We start from the raw sequence: 13,805 nt of genomic DNA, 5'->3' as shown, positions 1-13,805 counted from the left end.
AAAGAAAAGAAGATGGTCGTTACGTAGTCAGGTTGCCATTTAGAGAAGAACCACCTGTGCTACCACGTGACTCACGAGAGATAGCAGTGAAGAGATGGATGTCGCTAGAAAGAAGATTAGATAAGAATCAAAAATTGAAACAAGATTACAACGACGTCTTACAAGAGTACATAGATCTGCAACACATGAAGAAAGTAGATGATAAAGAACTAACCGAGAATTGCGTATACCTACCACATCATGCTGTTGTAAGAGACGACAAACAAACTACACGAGTTAGAGTTGTATTTCATGCTTCATGTGCTGGAACTAACGGGGTTACCTTAAACGATGCATTACTCGTAGGCCCTACTCTGCAAGAAGATTTACGCGACATACTGCTGAGATGGAGAACACACAAAATCGCATATGTCGCGGATATCATTAAAATGTATCGGCAGATTGAAGTTAATGAAAAAGATACAAATTATCAAAGAATTGTTTGGAGAACTGATGCTCAAAAACCGATAGAAGATTACAAACTACTTACCGTCACCTTCGGGACCTCTTGCGCTCCCTACTTGGCCATCAAAACCTTACGTCAAGTTGCGATAGATGAGGGTCAAGAGTATCCTGAAGCACAGCGTATAATACTAGAGGATTTCTACATGGACGACGTCCTGTCGGGGCATGAGACAGAAGATCAAGCTAAAATAAATCAGAAAGAAATCACAGCAATTCTCAAAAAGGGTGGGTTTGAGCTTCAAAAGTGGAGTTCAAATAGTGAAGCATTCATGCAAGAGATTGAATCTGTAAAACGATCACCAAAGGCCCAAAGAGAAGTAGATGGAAGAGACAGTATTAAGACTTTGGGTATAATTTGGAACACTAAAGAAGACAAGTTACAAACAACGAATAATTTGAAAGACTCACCTGAACAACCTGTCACGAAGAGGAATGTTTTAGCCGATATAGCTTCATTATTTGATCCAATGGGTTGGCTGGCGCCTGCGGTAGTAATCGCTAAAACATTCATGCAGAAATTATGGCAATTAGGTGTTGGTTGGGACGAAGAACTCGCAGATGACGTGAAGGAAGAGTGGCTGAAGTTTAGAAAAGAGATTCCTGCATTGACAGAAGTAAAGATAAATCGTTGGATACATACCAACGCAGACAGAAGCTCGATTGAGGTTCATGGATTCTCTGACGCCTCGATGAGTGCGTACGCAGCCGTAATATACGTCCGAGTCATCGAAACAGACGGGCAAGTACAAGTATCTCTACTCACGGCTAAAACGAAAACAGCGCCTTTAAAGCAAATATCCATGCCCAGATTGGAGATGTGCGCTGCTGTTCTGCTGTGTAGACTCCTGAAACATGTAGTAAGCATATTAAAAGTTCAAAAACATCAAGTATTTGCCTGGTCAGATTCACAAGTGGTACTGTCATGGATAAAAGGCGACCCAGGTCGATGGACTCCTTTTGTTAAAAACCGAGTTACTGAAATAAAGAAGATGAACGAGATAAACGGGTGGTATTATGTCAATACTAAACACAATCCAGAGGACCCAGCTTCACGAGGAGTGATGCCTAGAAAGCTGTTGACAAATACACTCTGGTGGAATGGACCGGCGTTTCTCAAGGAGCCAGCCATAGAACTGCCGGGAACCGAAGTACCTGAAACAGACTTAGAATGCAAAAAGGTTATAAAAACATTAGTTACTACAACTAAAGAAAATGAAGAGAATTTAATACTTACCTTGATAACTAAATACTCGTCGCTCGGGAAACTGGTTAGAATAATCGCATACTGTCGTAGATGGATGCTGCACCTGAAAAGAAAGAGAGAAAATAAAGATCACTTACCAACTTACCTGACGACTGAAGAGAGATGAAGCACTTACCATTTGCTTAAGACGATCCCAGGAAATCGAATTTCAAGAAGAAATTGAAGATTTAAAGAGTAAGAGACAGCTGAAAAGAAAAAGTCGATTGTTGTCACTCGCCCCCTTTTTAGATCCAAAGGGTGTGTTGAGAGTAGGCGGCCGACTACGCCATGCTGATTTAGAAGCCCAACAGAAGCACCCCATTATAATCACGAAAGACAATGCTCTGTTACCTCTTCTTCTAGCAGAAGCACACAGCAGCACTCTTCATGGCGGTCCGCAATTGATGGTGATGTATCTTCGATCCAAATACTGGCTAATCAACATGACTAATAAAATAAAGAAATATGTACGCAATTGCATCGTTTGTATCAGGCAGAGAGGAGAAACCGGCAGTCAGCTCATGGGGGATCTGCCTGCTATAAGAGTAAAGCCCGCAAAGCCTTTTTTGATCAGCGGAGTAGATTTTGCAGGACCTATAAACGTGCGTATGAGCAAAGGTCGTGGGGCAAAATCCACCAAGGCGTACATATCTCTATTTGTCTGCATGGTGACCAGAGCTTTTCACATCGAACTCGTGAGCAGTTTAAGTACAGAGGCATTTATAGCAGCTTTAAGACGATTCGTAGCTAGACGAGGACGATGCGCAGAGATGTGGAGCGACCATGGCACAAATTTCATAGGAGCCAAGAAAGACTTGATAGCCATGTGGCGCCAAGGTCAAGCAAGAATCCCAGACGAGTTTGCAGCCCTGTTGGACAATATGAGGATTAAATGGAAGTATATTCCTCCTGCAGCTCCAAATTTTGGTGGTATATGGGAGGCCGGCGTTAAGTCTATCAAATATCATATGAAAAGGGTCATAGGAAATTCAACCCTCACCTTTGAAGAATTAACGACGCTCCTCACCCAGATTGAAGGGTGCCTTAATTCTCGGCCCTTATACCCTCTCAATGATGATCCGGATTCCTTACAGCCGTTAACCCCAGGTCATTTTTTGACCACTGAACAGATTGTTAGTATCCCTGATGATGACTATACAGACTCTAAGATTCACCAGCTATCTAGATGGCAGCTAACGCAAAAGATGTTGCAAGATTTCTGGAGACAGTGGCAGAAGGAGTTTTTAACCCGTCTTCAGCAACGTCCTAAGTGGAACCGCGTAACCAAAGATCTGGACATAGGCGATTTGGTACTGGTCAAAGACCAACGACTCCCGCCTGGAAGCTGGCCTATGGGCCGTATTATAGGGAAACATCCCGGCCCTGATGGCTTAACTCGGACTTACGAAATACGTACAATTTCTGGTGTTTTGCAAAGATCTGTAACTAAATTATGTGTTTTACCTTGTGTAAAGGACTCCGTCCTTTCCGGGGGAGTATGTTCAAGTTAATTCATATACGATTTGATGTTTACGCCATCTACTATGTAATCACAATAATTTTAAAGTCCTAATTTTGCATGTGAACCATTGAACGTATCAATCTTATGTAATAATACTCATTACTTCTAATAGATGGCGTTACGGGTCCTAAAAATCATCAAGCATAGTTGTTTACTTGAATAAAGAGTCTTGTACTACCTATCTGCATGAACGCTGCATTTTTAATTCTCCCACATCTCTCATCGACCGGTACACCTGCCATAATGACTTTTTTTTACGTAAGTCGTCCGTATTTCGCGTGTGTAGTGTTCGAATAGACCCTATTAGGGCCATTATACACAACCTGATAATACGAATCTTAATTTCAATAAATAAAATAAATGCAGAGGATTTTAAATATTGTCTATGGTCTCTGGTGACTTACGTATAGACAAGATTTTAAATTTATTCATTAACACATTGAATCATACAGATTCGTAAGTATTCTTAATATCAGTACGTTCGTGTATAACAGGCGTTAACACGGATATTTTGGTCCGATAACCATACATTCACTAAAAATATAAAAAAAAATATAATTCGGCTGTTTAGCCTGTTCATGGACACATACCCCATGTTTACATTAGAATTAAAACAAAATTACTTCCCGGCCTAGGCCTTCAATTTCGTATGAAACTCCTTTACAGTTCTCTGGAGTTGCTCCGCCCTAAACGTGATACTTCGAAGCCTGATATAACGCCCGGAGCGACGACATTTCATTGCATGTTTGAGAAAGTATATTTATCGGTCGGGTCGGGTGCGCCGACCATAAATTACCGCCTGTCGCTGTTAACATTTTCGCAAAATGTTGTTGTACGAGCTCCCCGCCGAGTGGCATCGATCGGTTCCGTGAGCGAGATCGGTGCCCCTCCTCGCATTCCCGCCGCCCGCGCTACGCTTCCCGGCCGTTCTTATATCGAACTCGACCGCCATCGGGAAAGGCCGTAAACTCCGCTCGCCGCCCCTCTGTCCGCCGGCGTCCAGACTGCAGCTTTAGCACATTTATAACGCTAATAATTAATTAGTTGGCGAAAAGGGAAGAGGTTTATAATTGGTGACGATGATGTACACGAAATCGAAGTGAAAATAGAACTTATCCCCGCCGAGAAAGATTTGCGACACCGCTAGAGAGGCCGCCTGTTCGCTTCCTGCCACCTAACTTGCAGCACGGTGCGGCTGTGTGTGTGTGCGTGAGCGCGTCGGTCGGCTGTCTCGCTCGCTCCGGCTCGTCCTGCAGCATGCTCTCTCGCTCGGCGGCCTGTCGGCGTATCTACCTGGCTGACTTGCAGCACGGTGCGGCTGTGTGCGTCCGTGAGCTCGTCGGCCTGCCGTCTCGCTCGCTCCAGCTCGTCCTGCAGCATGCTCTCTCGCTCACGCAGACTGTTGGCGGCCTGGCGCCGCGCCGCCACCTCGGCGGAGGTCTCGTCGGCCGCGGCTTCTTGTGCCGCCACCTGAGACCTCAGCTTCTCCACCTGAGGACACAAAATTCACAACACGAGTCAAAAACTTCTTATAAATAAATTAGGATCAATTTCCATCAATCCGATCCAAACATAATATTTTCTAAAAACGTGTATTTGTTTGTACAATTGTAAAATTTAAATTAATCAATATAATCGGCAGCAAATATTACTTTTTTCGATTAGAATACTGTGAATATCGTTGATGTTAATAAAAAGAAGCGGACCGAGCGTACTTCCTTGCGGTACACCATTAACATTATGCTTAAAGGTAAAAAAACGTAAATTGCACATATTAGGTGTTTTAGATCGGCGTTATTTCCACATCATTTGATGTTCTCTGGTTAATATTTAGCATTAAACTTGATACTGTAGTTTATAAAAAAAAAATCTTATGATTAACTCGGTCAAATGCCTTTGATATACCAAGGAACACGGTTGCCGTTTTTTTGTAACATTCTACTAAAAAAAAGCTATACATATTTTAAACCATGTCCGTTACAATATAAATATACCAACAAACTAACCTGTGCTTTCAGATCATTTAACCTCTTTTGTGCCTCTCCTTTTTGGTTTTCTAACTGTTTCAGCGTCGCCGTTAACGTGTCCAATTCACTCTGAAATCAAGCAAAGATAAATTTTAACCGATGCGGAATGCTCTTAGATACATTTTAGAACGGTCGGTATACTAATACATAATTACTATTAAGGCCTGAGCACACCGGCTTGCGTGTGCGTGACGTGCACGTGCGCGTGCGTTAAAATGTTGGAGCCGCACACGCACACGTCACGCAAGCGGTGTGCCGTCTCTCATAAGGATCTGTATACTACAACGCTGCACGCACACGTGCACGTCACGCACACGCAGCCGGTGTGCACAAGCCTTTAGTAGTCTAGTATGTAGTCGTGTGACAGGGTTTATTAGCGTCGTCCCACGGCCTCGACGTTCCCGCCTCCCGGGCCTCGCGTCGACCTAGGTTCCACCAGTGCCCCAGGTATTGTATCGTCACCTGCAGGCCGGCGGCCTCCTGCGTGCCGGCGGCCAGCTCGCGGCTCCTCGCGGCGATCTCGGCCTCCAGCGCGAGCCGCTCGCGCGCCAGCGCGTCCACCTCGCGCGCGATGGCTTCCATCTCCGGCGTGGGCTGCGGGCCCAGCGTCGGCGCCTCCGCGGGCTGAAACAATGCAATACAATACACTAAAGGCTTCGTCACTCAAACGGAAAGCTTTGCGTGCGTGCAGGACACGAGACGCAGTACGACGAGGCACATTGCACAGACGACAGCCATCGCAGACCCCTCGAGTCCTCCGGACGCGACATTATATCCCATAACGACCCATGCTCGATTCTAAATGTTAACTCTCGAGATCGTTATCAAAGCGAAAGAAGGATATCTTGAAGACAATTTACTTTTTGTTGCATAAAAAACTGTAGTTTTAATTTTGTACTTATTTTGTACTAGTTAAATACGTTGCTAAGCGGGTGAGGTGTTCAAAATTATCTTCACACGCTCTTATACTCTTAATAATAAAGTCGCGTCAAGATCATTTTGAACACCTCGCCCGCTTAGCAACTCCTGCTGCTGACTGTACTTATACATCAGTCAAATCTTACAATAAAAAAACATTGCGTGATGTAGTTCTATATTTTTTTGTATGTTGTTTGGATTCCTTGGAGGAATGTGAAACTATGTTTTGCAAGCAAAAAAAAGTTGTGCTTCCTTAAATGACTTTGACGATGCCTTAAAGTCCTTAAACGATACATTAGTTGCCTTCCTCATTATAGCGATTTCATTTTTTACGATAACTAGAGAACTGTAGAACTTACTGACCCTTTCTTGCACTTAAATGAAAGGTAATTAAATTTGCTACAACTTTATTCATCGCAATATATCTCATAGCATGAGCGGTTGTGCCGATATTTGTTCAGATATATAGGAAAAACTAAAAATTTCATTCTAAGGAAAAAAATACCCTTTTTAGGGTTCCGTAGCCAAATGGCAAAAAACGGAACCCTTATAGATTCGTCATGTCTGTCTGTCTGTCCGTCTGTCCGTCTGTCCGTCCGTATGTCACAGCCACTTTTCTCCGAAACTATAAGAACTATACTGTTGAAACTTGGTAAGTAGATGTATTCTGTGAACCGCATTAAGATTTTCACACAAAAATAGAAAAAAAACAATAAATTTTTGGGGTTCCCCATACTTCGAACTGAAACTCAAAAATTTTTTTTTCATCAAACCCATACGTGTGGGGTATCTATGGATAGGTCTTCAAAAATGATATTGAGGTTTCTAATATCATTTTTTTCTAAACTGAATAGTTTGCGCGAGAGACACTTCCAAAGTGGTAAAATGTGTGTCCCCCCCCCCTGTAACTTCTAAAATAAGAGAATGATAAAACTAAAAAAAATATATGATGTACATTACCATGTAAACTTCCACCGAAAATTGGTTTGAACGAGATCTAGTAAGTAGTTTTTTTTTTATACGTCATAAATCGCCTAAATACGGAACCCTTCATGGGCGAGTCCGACTCGCACTTGGCCGCTTTTTTAACAAGCTTTTATTAGGTCGACCAGTATGTAACTAACATGTAATGGAATCTAAGTTAACTTCTCAGTTTCACATTTCTCCAAGGACTCCAAACAACATACAAAAAAATACAGAACTACATCACGTATTGTTTTCTTAGGAGATTTTTTTGTAAGATTTGACTGATGTATTAATAAAATAATTAGAAAAAACCTTGTCAACGAATTTTTGGGCCACCCTGTAGTCAAAATGTACGCGCACTCTCCTTTAACTCCATGTAGGTATCTAACTTTTTTGCAAAGATAAGAAATAAAGATACAATTCTAAAAATTACCATTTCCATGTTATTCTCAAATCTCAATATCGAGCTGATGCATATTTATTTACGCAGCTCTTTCATCAAAACTAGTAATACAAATGAATGTATTAATCAAATGACGGTCGTTTTCACGGACTAAATCGTTTTTACGAGCGGCGCTATCTCGATAATCGGCGAGCAGTGCAATAAAAACAATACACTGCGACAAATTAATGAATCCGGAACACCTATGTAGCTGTGCCGCTTGATTAAAGGTTTGGTTTTAACAAGACTCTCTCGGCAGTCCCGCCTTAAGACCGGTTTTTGCCAACCACCAGTTTACGAAAAGCCCTGCAGTTTTTCGAACATATTGTCGATAATCTTGAACACCTAGAGGTCGCAGTCCGACCAGATGATCATTGATCAGACCAATCTTCGTCGAGGCGGCTCGGTGTCAGGCACTGATTATGAACGGTGACACTCTTTTACTGACTAACTGACCATCGGTCGATCTTACCTATATCTTTTATAGGCCTCATGTTGGGGGCTAGGTGCTGGGGCGGGGCCTCTCCCCGCAGCGTCCTCTACACAAGCCACATGTGAACAGTGAGGTACCTGTGGCACGGCGGCCTCGGGAGGGGGCCTCATGTTGGGGGCCAGGTGCTGGGGCGGGGCCTCTCCCCGCAGCGCCCTCTACACAAGCCACATGTGAACAGTGAGGTACCTGTGGCACGGCGGCCTCGGGAGGGGGCCTCATGTTGGGGGCCAGGTGCTGGGGCGGGGCCTCTCCCCGCAGCGTCCTCTACACAAGCCACATGTGAACAGTGAGGTACCTGTGGCACGGCGGCCTCGGGAGGGGGCCTCATGTTGGGGGCCAGGTGCTGGGGCGGGGCCTCTCCCCGCCGCGCCCTCTACACAAGCCACATGTGAACAGTGAGGTACCTGTGGCACGGCGGCCTCGGGAGGGGGCCTCATGTTGGGGGCCAGGTGCTGGGGCGGGGCCTCTCCCCGCAGCGCCCTCTACACAAGCCACATGTGAACAGTGAGGTACCTGTGGCACGGCGGCCTCGGGAGGGGGCCTCATGTTGGGGGCCAGGTGCTGGGGCGGGGCCTCTCCCCGCAGCGTCCTCTACACAAGCCACATGTGAACAGTGAGGTACCTGTGGCACGGCGGCCTCGGGAGGGGGCCTCATGTTGGGGGCCAGGTGCTGGGGCGGGGCCTCTCCCCGCCGCGCCCTCTACACAAGCCACATGTGAACAGTGAGGTACCTGTGGCACGGCGGCCTCGGGAGGGGGCCTCATGTTGGGGGCCAGGTGCTGGGGCGGGGCCTCTCCCCGCAGCGCCCTCTACACAAGCCACATGTGAACAGTGAGGTACCTGTGGCACGGCGGCCTCGGGAGGGGGCCTCATGTTGGGGGCCAGGTGCTGGGGCGGGGCCTCTCCCCGCAGCGTCCTCTACACAAGCCACATGTGAACAGTGAGGTACCTGTGGCACGGCGGCCTCGGGAGGGGGCCTCATGTTGGGGGCCAGGTGCTGGGGCGGGGCCTCTCCCCGCAGCGTCCTCTACACAAGCCACATGTGAACAGTGAGGTACCTGTGGCACGGCGGCCTCGGGAGGGGGCCTCATGTTGGGGGCCAGGTGCTGGGGCGGGGCCTCTCCCCGCAGCGTCCTCTACACAAGCCACATGTGAACAGTGAGGTACCTGTGGCACGGCGGCCTCGGGAGGGGGCCTCATGTTGGGGGCCAGGTGCTGAGGCGGGGCCTCTCCCCGCAGCGCTCTCTTCACGAGCCACATGGCGAGCGCGAACTGCCCGCGGTTCAGCTTGCCCACGCCCTCTATGTCGCAGAGCGCCCTGTGAACGATCAGAAATTATCAGACACTATACATTAAATTAAATTCATACTGAATAGATTGTCTCCTAAAGGCTCCTAAATACTTAAAGATGTTAAATGTATATGAGTACAAATGTAGTCGCTTTTGACACGGTCTTCCAGACCAAGTAAATTGGGAGTCAATTAAGCCAGTCCTTTTTTAAGCGTGATGAGATATTGTTTTGCCAGTAAGACTGCATCAAGTATGACGTCTCGTACGGGATAGGCTCCATGCCAGGGGGCGGGAAGCGTGAGCGTGTATAGCACCCACCATATGTGCGCGAGGGTCTGCTGGGGCAGCCCGGACTCGAGGAACACGTGTTTGATCTCGAGCCCCGACACGAGGCCGTCGCGGTCCGCGTCGGCCACCGCGAACTGCGCGTCCGAGGCGGCCTTCTCCGCCGCCGACACCGCCCAGCCCGACGGAGCCGAGGCCTCGAGCGGGGCCGACGGCGGGGCCGACCCGAGCGGCGCCAGGGGCGGCCCCGCCGCGGACAGCGGCGCGATCAGCGGCGGCTGCGACGACGGCGGCTGCCGGACAAAACTTTACGTCAAATTATGTCTCTCCCCGGATCCAATGCAAACGGTTAGGAAGATTTATTTAGAAAAGGAGTATTTTCATGTCAGGAAGTACTCGGGGGAGCTTGTATATTCGGGGTCCACGGTGCGAGACTATGCTAATACTCACGCTAGACAAGTCCAGCAGGCCCTCGAGCAGGCTGGCGTTGGTCTGCTTGGGCGGCGGCGGGCGGCACTGGGGCGAGGCGGGGCGCGCCGGGCGCGCGCGCAGCTCGGGCGGCAGCGTGGTCGGCACCGCGTGCTTCTCCAGCGCCTTGTACACCAGGTGCATGGCCTGCCGGGACCGAGACGCGACCGTGCTCAACGAGGTACAATTCGCTTTAAACTATTGAGGTACAAAATGTGTACATATTTATAACTTTCCTGACCCGAGGTGACCTTCCAATCTGTAACCGGTCGAAAGAACGCACCGTCCCGGGTATCAGAACGAAAAATAGCGTCAACCGTAAAGCATATTTTTTCTACTTTGCCTCAAGTTTGACTAGTAGAGAATCGGCGACGGAAGTGACGGAATCGGAATACGCTTTATAAATTCTTTATTCAGAAAAACAACAGTAAATCAGCCTTTTGTTAAGTTATATTTTGTGTTACATAAGTTATATTTTGTGAAATAAAGTTTAAATAAATAAAGCATTACAAAAACCTGTGCTCCCGACTCACCACCAAGAACTCGTGTCGGTCCAGCATGCCGTCGCGGTCCTGGTCCGCCAGGTCCCAGATCTTGCCCAGCGTGTCCAGCGGCAGCTTGGACTCCATCAGCACTCCCTTCACCTGCACACATTATCGATCACTAATATTTAGGTACCTACCTACCTACTTCACACTATCCCTATTATCCCTTATCATCATTTTAGAAATGTGCACCCGCGAAAACCTTGAAAACGAATACCATGACGTTCACAAAAGAGCGCATGTCCGCCATCTTAGATTCCAAAAGGGACAACATTTTCGGCGTCCCCACTACTTATACATAGTTAAAAACTTACACGACTCCGGACTCCTAGTGAGTGTACCTATTAAAATGACCCAATCCAATGGTCATAACACAACACAATGTATGGACTGTGGTACGTATGGTAAGCGTGTTTTGTCCCGCTCGCTCGGCTTCATGGACCAATCGTAGGCCGCGGTGACTTCCAACTCGTCACACATTCCTACAGCTGTACCTTGTTGCCGGCGATGAGCCCGTTACTGGGCTGCAGCGAGTCGAAGAGTGCGTTGTACTTGTCGCGCTCGCCGGGCTTGATGGACCAGTCGGAGGCGGCGGCGGGCGCGGGCGCCGGCGCCGCGGGCCGCGGGGGGCCCTGCGCCGGGGCGCGCGGCAGCTCGCCCTGAAGCGGAACATGCTTGTCATTGTTGCCGACACTTGAACGATAGCGGCGGTGTCGCAGTGGAGGTTCGATAACAGACCCACCCCGACGCCATGTGCAGAGAGACTACATAATCCGCATTTAGATGGCCACGAGTTCAAATCTCGCCCGAATGGCGAAATTATTCAAGAAAAAAGTTCGGTAAGGGAAAGCTCTGCTTGACACAAAATTACCTTTAGGTTAAATTACGTCAAAATACTATAGTGTGACCTAACTAAGTAGGTAGGTGTACTGACCACTTTGGGTGGCGGCGTGTCGGCGTGGATGTTGCTCATGTTGATGTCGCGGCCCGCCTGCGCCAGCGCCACCAGCTTCAGCGCCACGAACAGCCCCGTCTGCACACAATCAAACATATGTTGCATCAATCAACAGCACAAACTTCTTTCGCGAAACAATGATGGAGAAATATGTAAACTCCTTTTGGATTGGATAAAAGGTCGCCATTTAGAATTTGTACATTTTTAGCCCAATCGCGTTAAAAATCGTTGTTCGAGAGAAAGAATTTTCCTAAATACGACGACTGGACATGATAATGAAAACTCGGCGCTATCTCGAGTTTATGTATGGATTTTTGGGCCGATAGTGTTATAAATAACGATCAAAGTTTGGTTTCAAAGAACTAAGGCTATAAACACATTATATAGTATAGTAACAGGCCATTGCGGTCAAGATCAGCATAAGGTCGGGGACCTTTGGCTGTCGGAGGCCTTTTTGTTATCTTAGTGCACCAAATACAATTCAACTAAAGAAACTCCACGAGATCATTGAAATGTCAAGGAACCATTATAGTACAGTCATTTTATCCAAAAAACCGACCCTACCCGTGAATAATTCGTTCTTGGATTTTTTTTTCGTACGTCCCTCGGGGGGGTCACTGGGAGTGTAAATTCAAAAAGTAGACTGAATCAGGCTCCTGTGTATATTCGAAAAATGGTTTAAAAAAAACGGTTTTTCTTGAATAACTCGGCCATTTTTGATTTTACAATAAAACCGTGAGGACAAAAATTGTAGGAAACTTGATTCTCTACAAGTTTGGTCCTCACAATTTTTCTTCTAGGATATTTTGGAAATTGAACCTGAAAAACGCGACAAATTCAAAATATTATCATTATCTCCTAAGTTCCATGCTTTACGGCATAAATGAAGAGAAACAAAGTTGTAGAGAATCAAATTCTGAACAATTTTTGTTTGAACTTTTTTTGCACCAAAACGATATTTTTTGAATTGGACCTAAAAAAAAGCGACAAATTCGAAATATTATCATTATCTCGTTTATTTTCAACTTTACGGCATAAATGAAGAGGACTAAACTTGTAAAGAATCAAATTCTGAACAATTTTGATTCCTACCTTTTTCCCCCAAAATCGATATTTTGGAAATTAAACCTGAAAAACGCGACAAATTCAAAATATTATAAACTAATACATATACTTAATTCGGGTAAAGATGTAAATAATAAAAGTACTATTAATAGTCACACTCGACAGTCGGCAAAACAATTATATAATCGTTCTTGTAGTTGGACCGCAAACACATTTGTAGTCGAGCGAAAGGTGAAACGAAAAGCGTCTCGTATTTACGACAATCGATACCCGACACGCAACCGTAGTACAAACTAAACAGTACGAGTACTCTTTGGACTAATACACCCAGTTCATATATGTATTAGGCGCGGGGTGTAAATTGCTGTTTTATTTTTACTATGTTGTACCAAGCTGGCGGGACTCTCGGGACGTAAAACGACGGGCTATCAGCTGTTTTATGTTTGGCGACGTTCTTTACTGCCCACAAAGTCCACAAACATCTGGTCTGATCCACACTCTCACATAGATTTGCCAAGGCCCTTAGGTACAATAGGTGCCGACACAGTACACAGCAGACAAGCAAGATGATTTAGGTAGGTACATGTGCTATATCTTGTTAGGAATAAATACATACAGTACATACTACCTATCCCGAATCCCGACACTGGATCTTAGATTCGTAAATTACATATAATAATCCTTTGAAATATTAAAGCGCTAATTTGAGCGCTATCGTTTATTTTGTTACAAACGCTTTTTTATGAATTAATTCGTCGTACGTTTAAACCACATAGTTTACTAATTAGTCGAGTAAACATATTTAGGCTGATAACAACATTACTTTTACACTTGGGATGTGATTCGGGGAATAATTTACGCGATAAGATCTTGGAAATTTTACTGATAAGACGGTGGGCGGATGCAAGGGGGCAACTTCGACATTCCAGCATTATTATAATAAGAAAAAATATTTTTATTTGAAGCATTCATAGGATAACATCAGCAGGAGCACTCTTAAGCTGCCTTTCCATTGAGGCGGTGGTGTGGTGAGAGGAGACGTGCGGGAATCAACCAATAGCATTGATTGTAACCTCTTCTCC

At 46.0% G+C, this 13,805-nt stretch overlaps 1 protein-coding gene across 1 annotated transcript in view; it reads right to left on the bottom strand.

The window, feature by feature from the left end:
• The window catches only part of LOC134655485 (epidermal growth factor receptor substrate 15-like 1), a 44,693-nt gene that overhangs the window by 26,016 nt on the left and 4,872 nt on the right, over positions 1–13,805 (bottom strand). Inside the window, exons 4-19 of the mRNA XM_063510949.1 lie at positions 11,638–11,736; positions 11,198–11,362; positions 10,692–10,802; positions 10,141–10,305; positions 9,724–9,983; positions 9,202–9,433; positions 9,065–9,142; positions 8,956–9,033; positions 8,847–8,924; positions 8,629–8,706; positions 8,520–8,597; positions 8,302–8,379; positions 8,193–8,270; positions 5,759–5,920; positions 5,276–5,365; positions 4,563–4,760 (exon numbers count right to left, since the gene is read on the bottom strand). Coding sequence (XP_063367019.1) covers positions 4,563–4,760; positions 5,276–5,365; positions 5,759–5,920; positions 8,193–8,270; positions 8,302–8,379; positions 8,520–8,597; positions 8,629–8,706; positions 8,847–8,924; positions 8,956–9,033; positions 9,065–9,142; positions 9,202–9,433; positions 9,724–9,983; positions 10,141–10,305; positions 10,692–10,802; positions 11,198–11,362; positions 11,638–11,736 — 2,028 coding nt within the window. The remainder of the gene's footprint in view (positions 1–4,562; positions 4,761–5,275; positions 5,366–5,758; positions 5,921–8,192; positions 8,271–8,301; positions 8,380–8,519; positions 8,598–8,628; positions 8,707–8,846; positions 8,925–8,955; positions 9,034–9,064; positions 9,143–9,201; positions 9,434–9,723; positions 9,984–10,140; positions 10,306–10,691; positions 10,803–11,197; positions 11,363–11,637; positions 11,737–13,805) is intronic.

Source organism: Cydia amplana, chromosome 16 (assembly GCF_948474715.1).
Source record: "Cydia amplana chromosome 16, ilCydAmpl1.1, whole genome shotgun sequence".
NCBI lineage: Eukaryota > Metazoa > Arthropoda > Insecta > Lepidoptera > Tortricidae > Cydia > Cydia amplana.
The sequence above is the reverse complement of the archived record's forward strand: the minus strand, read 5'-3'. Positions and strand labels throughout refer to the sequence as shown.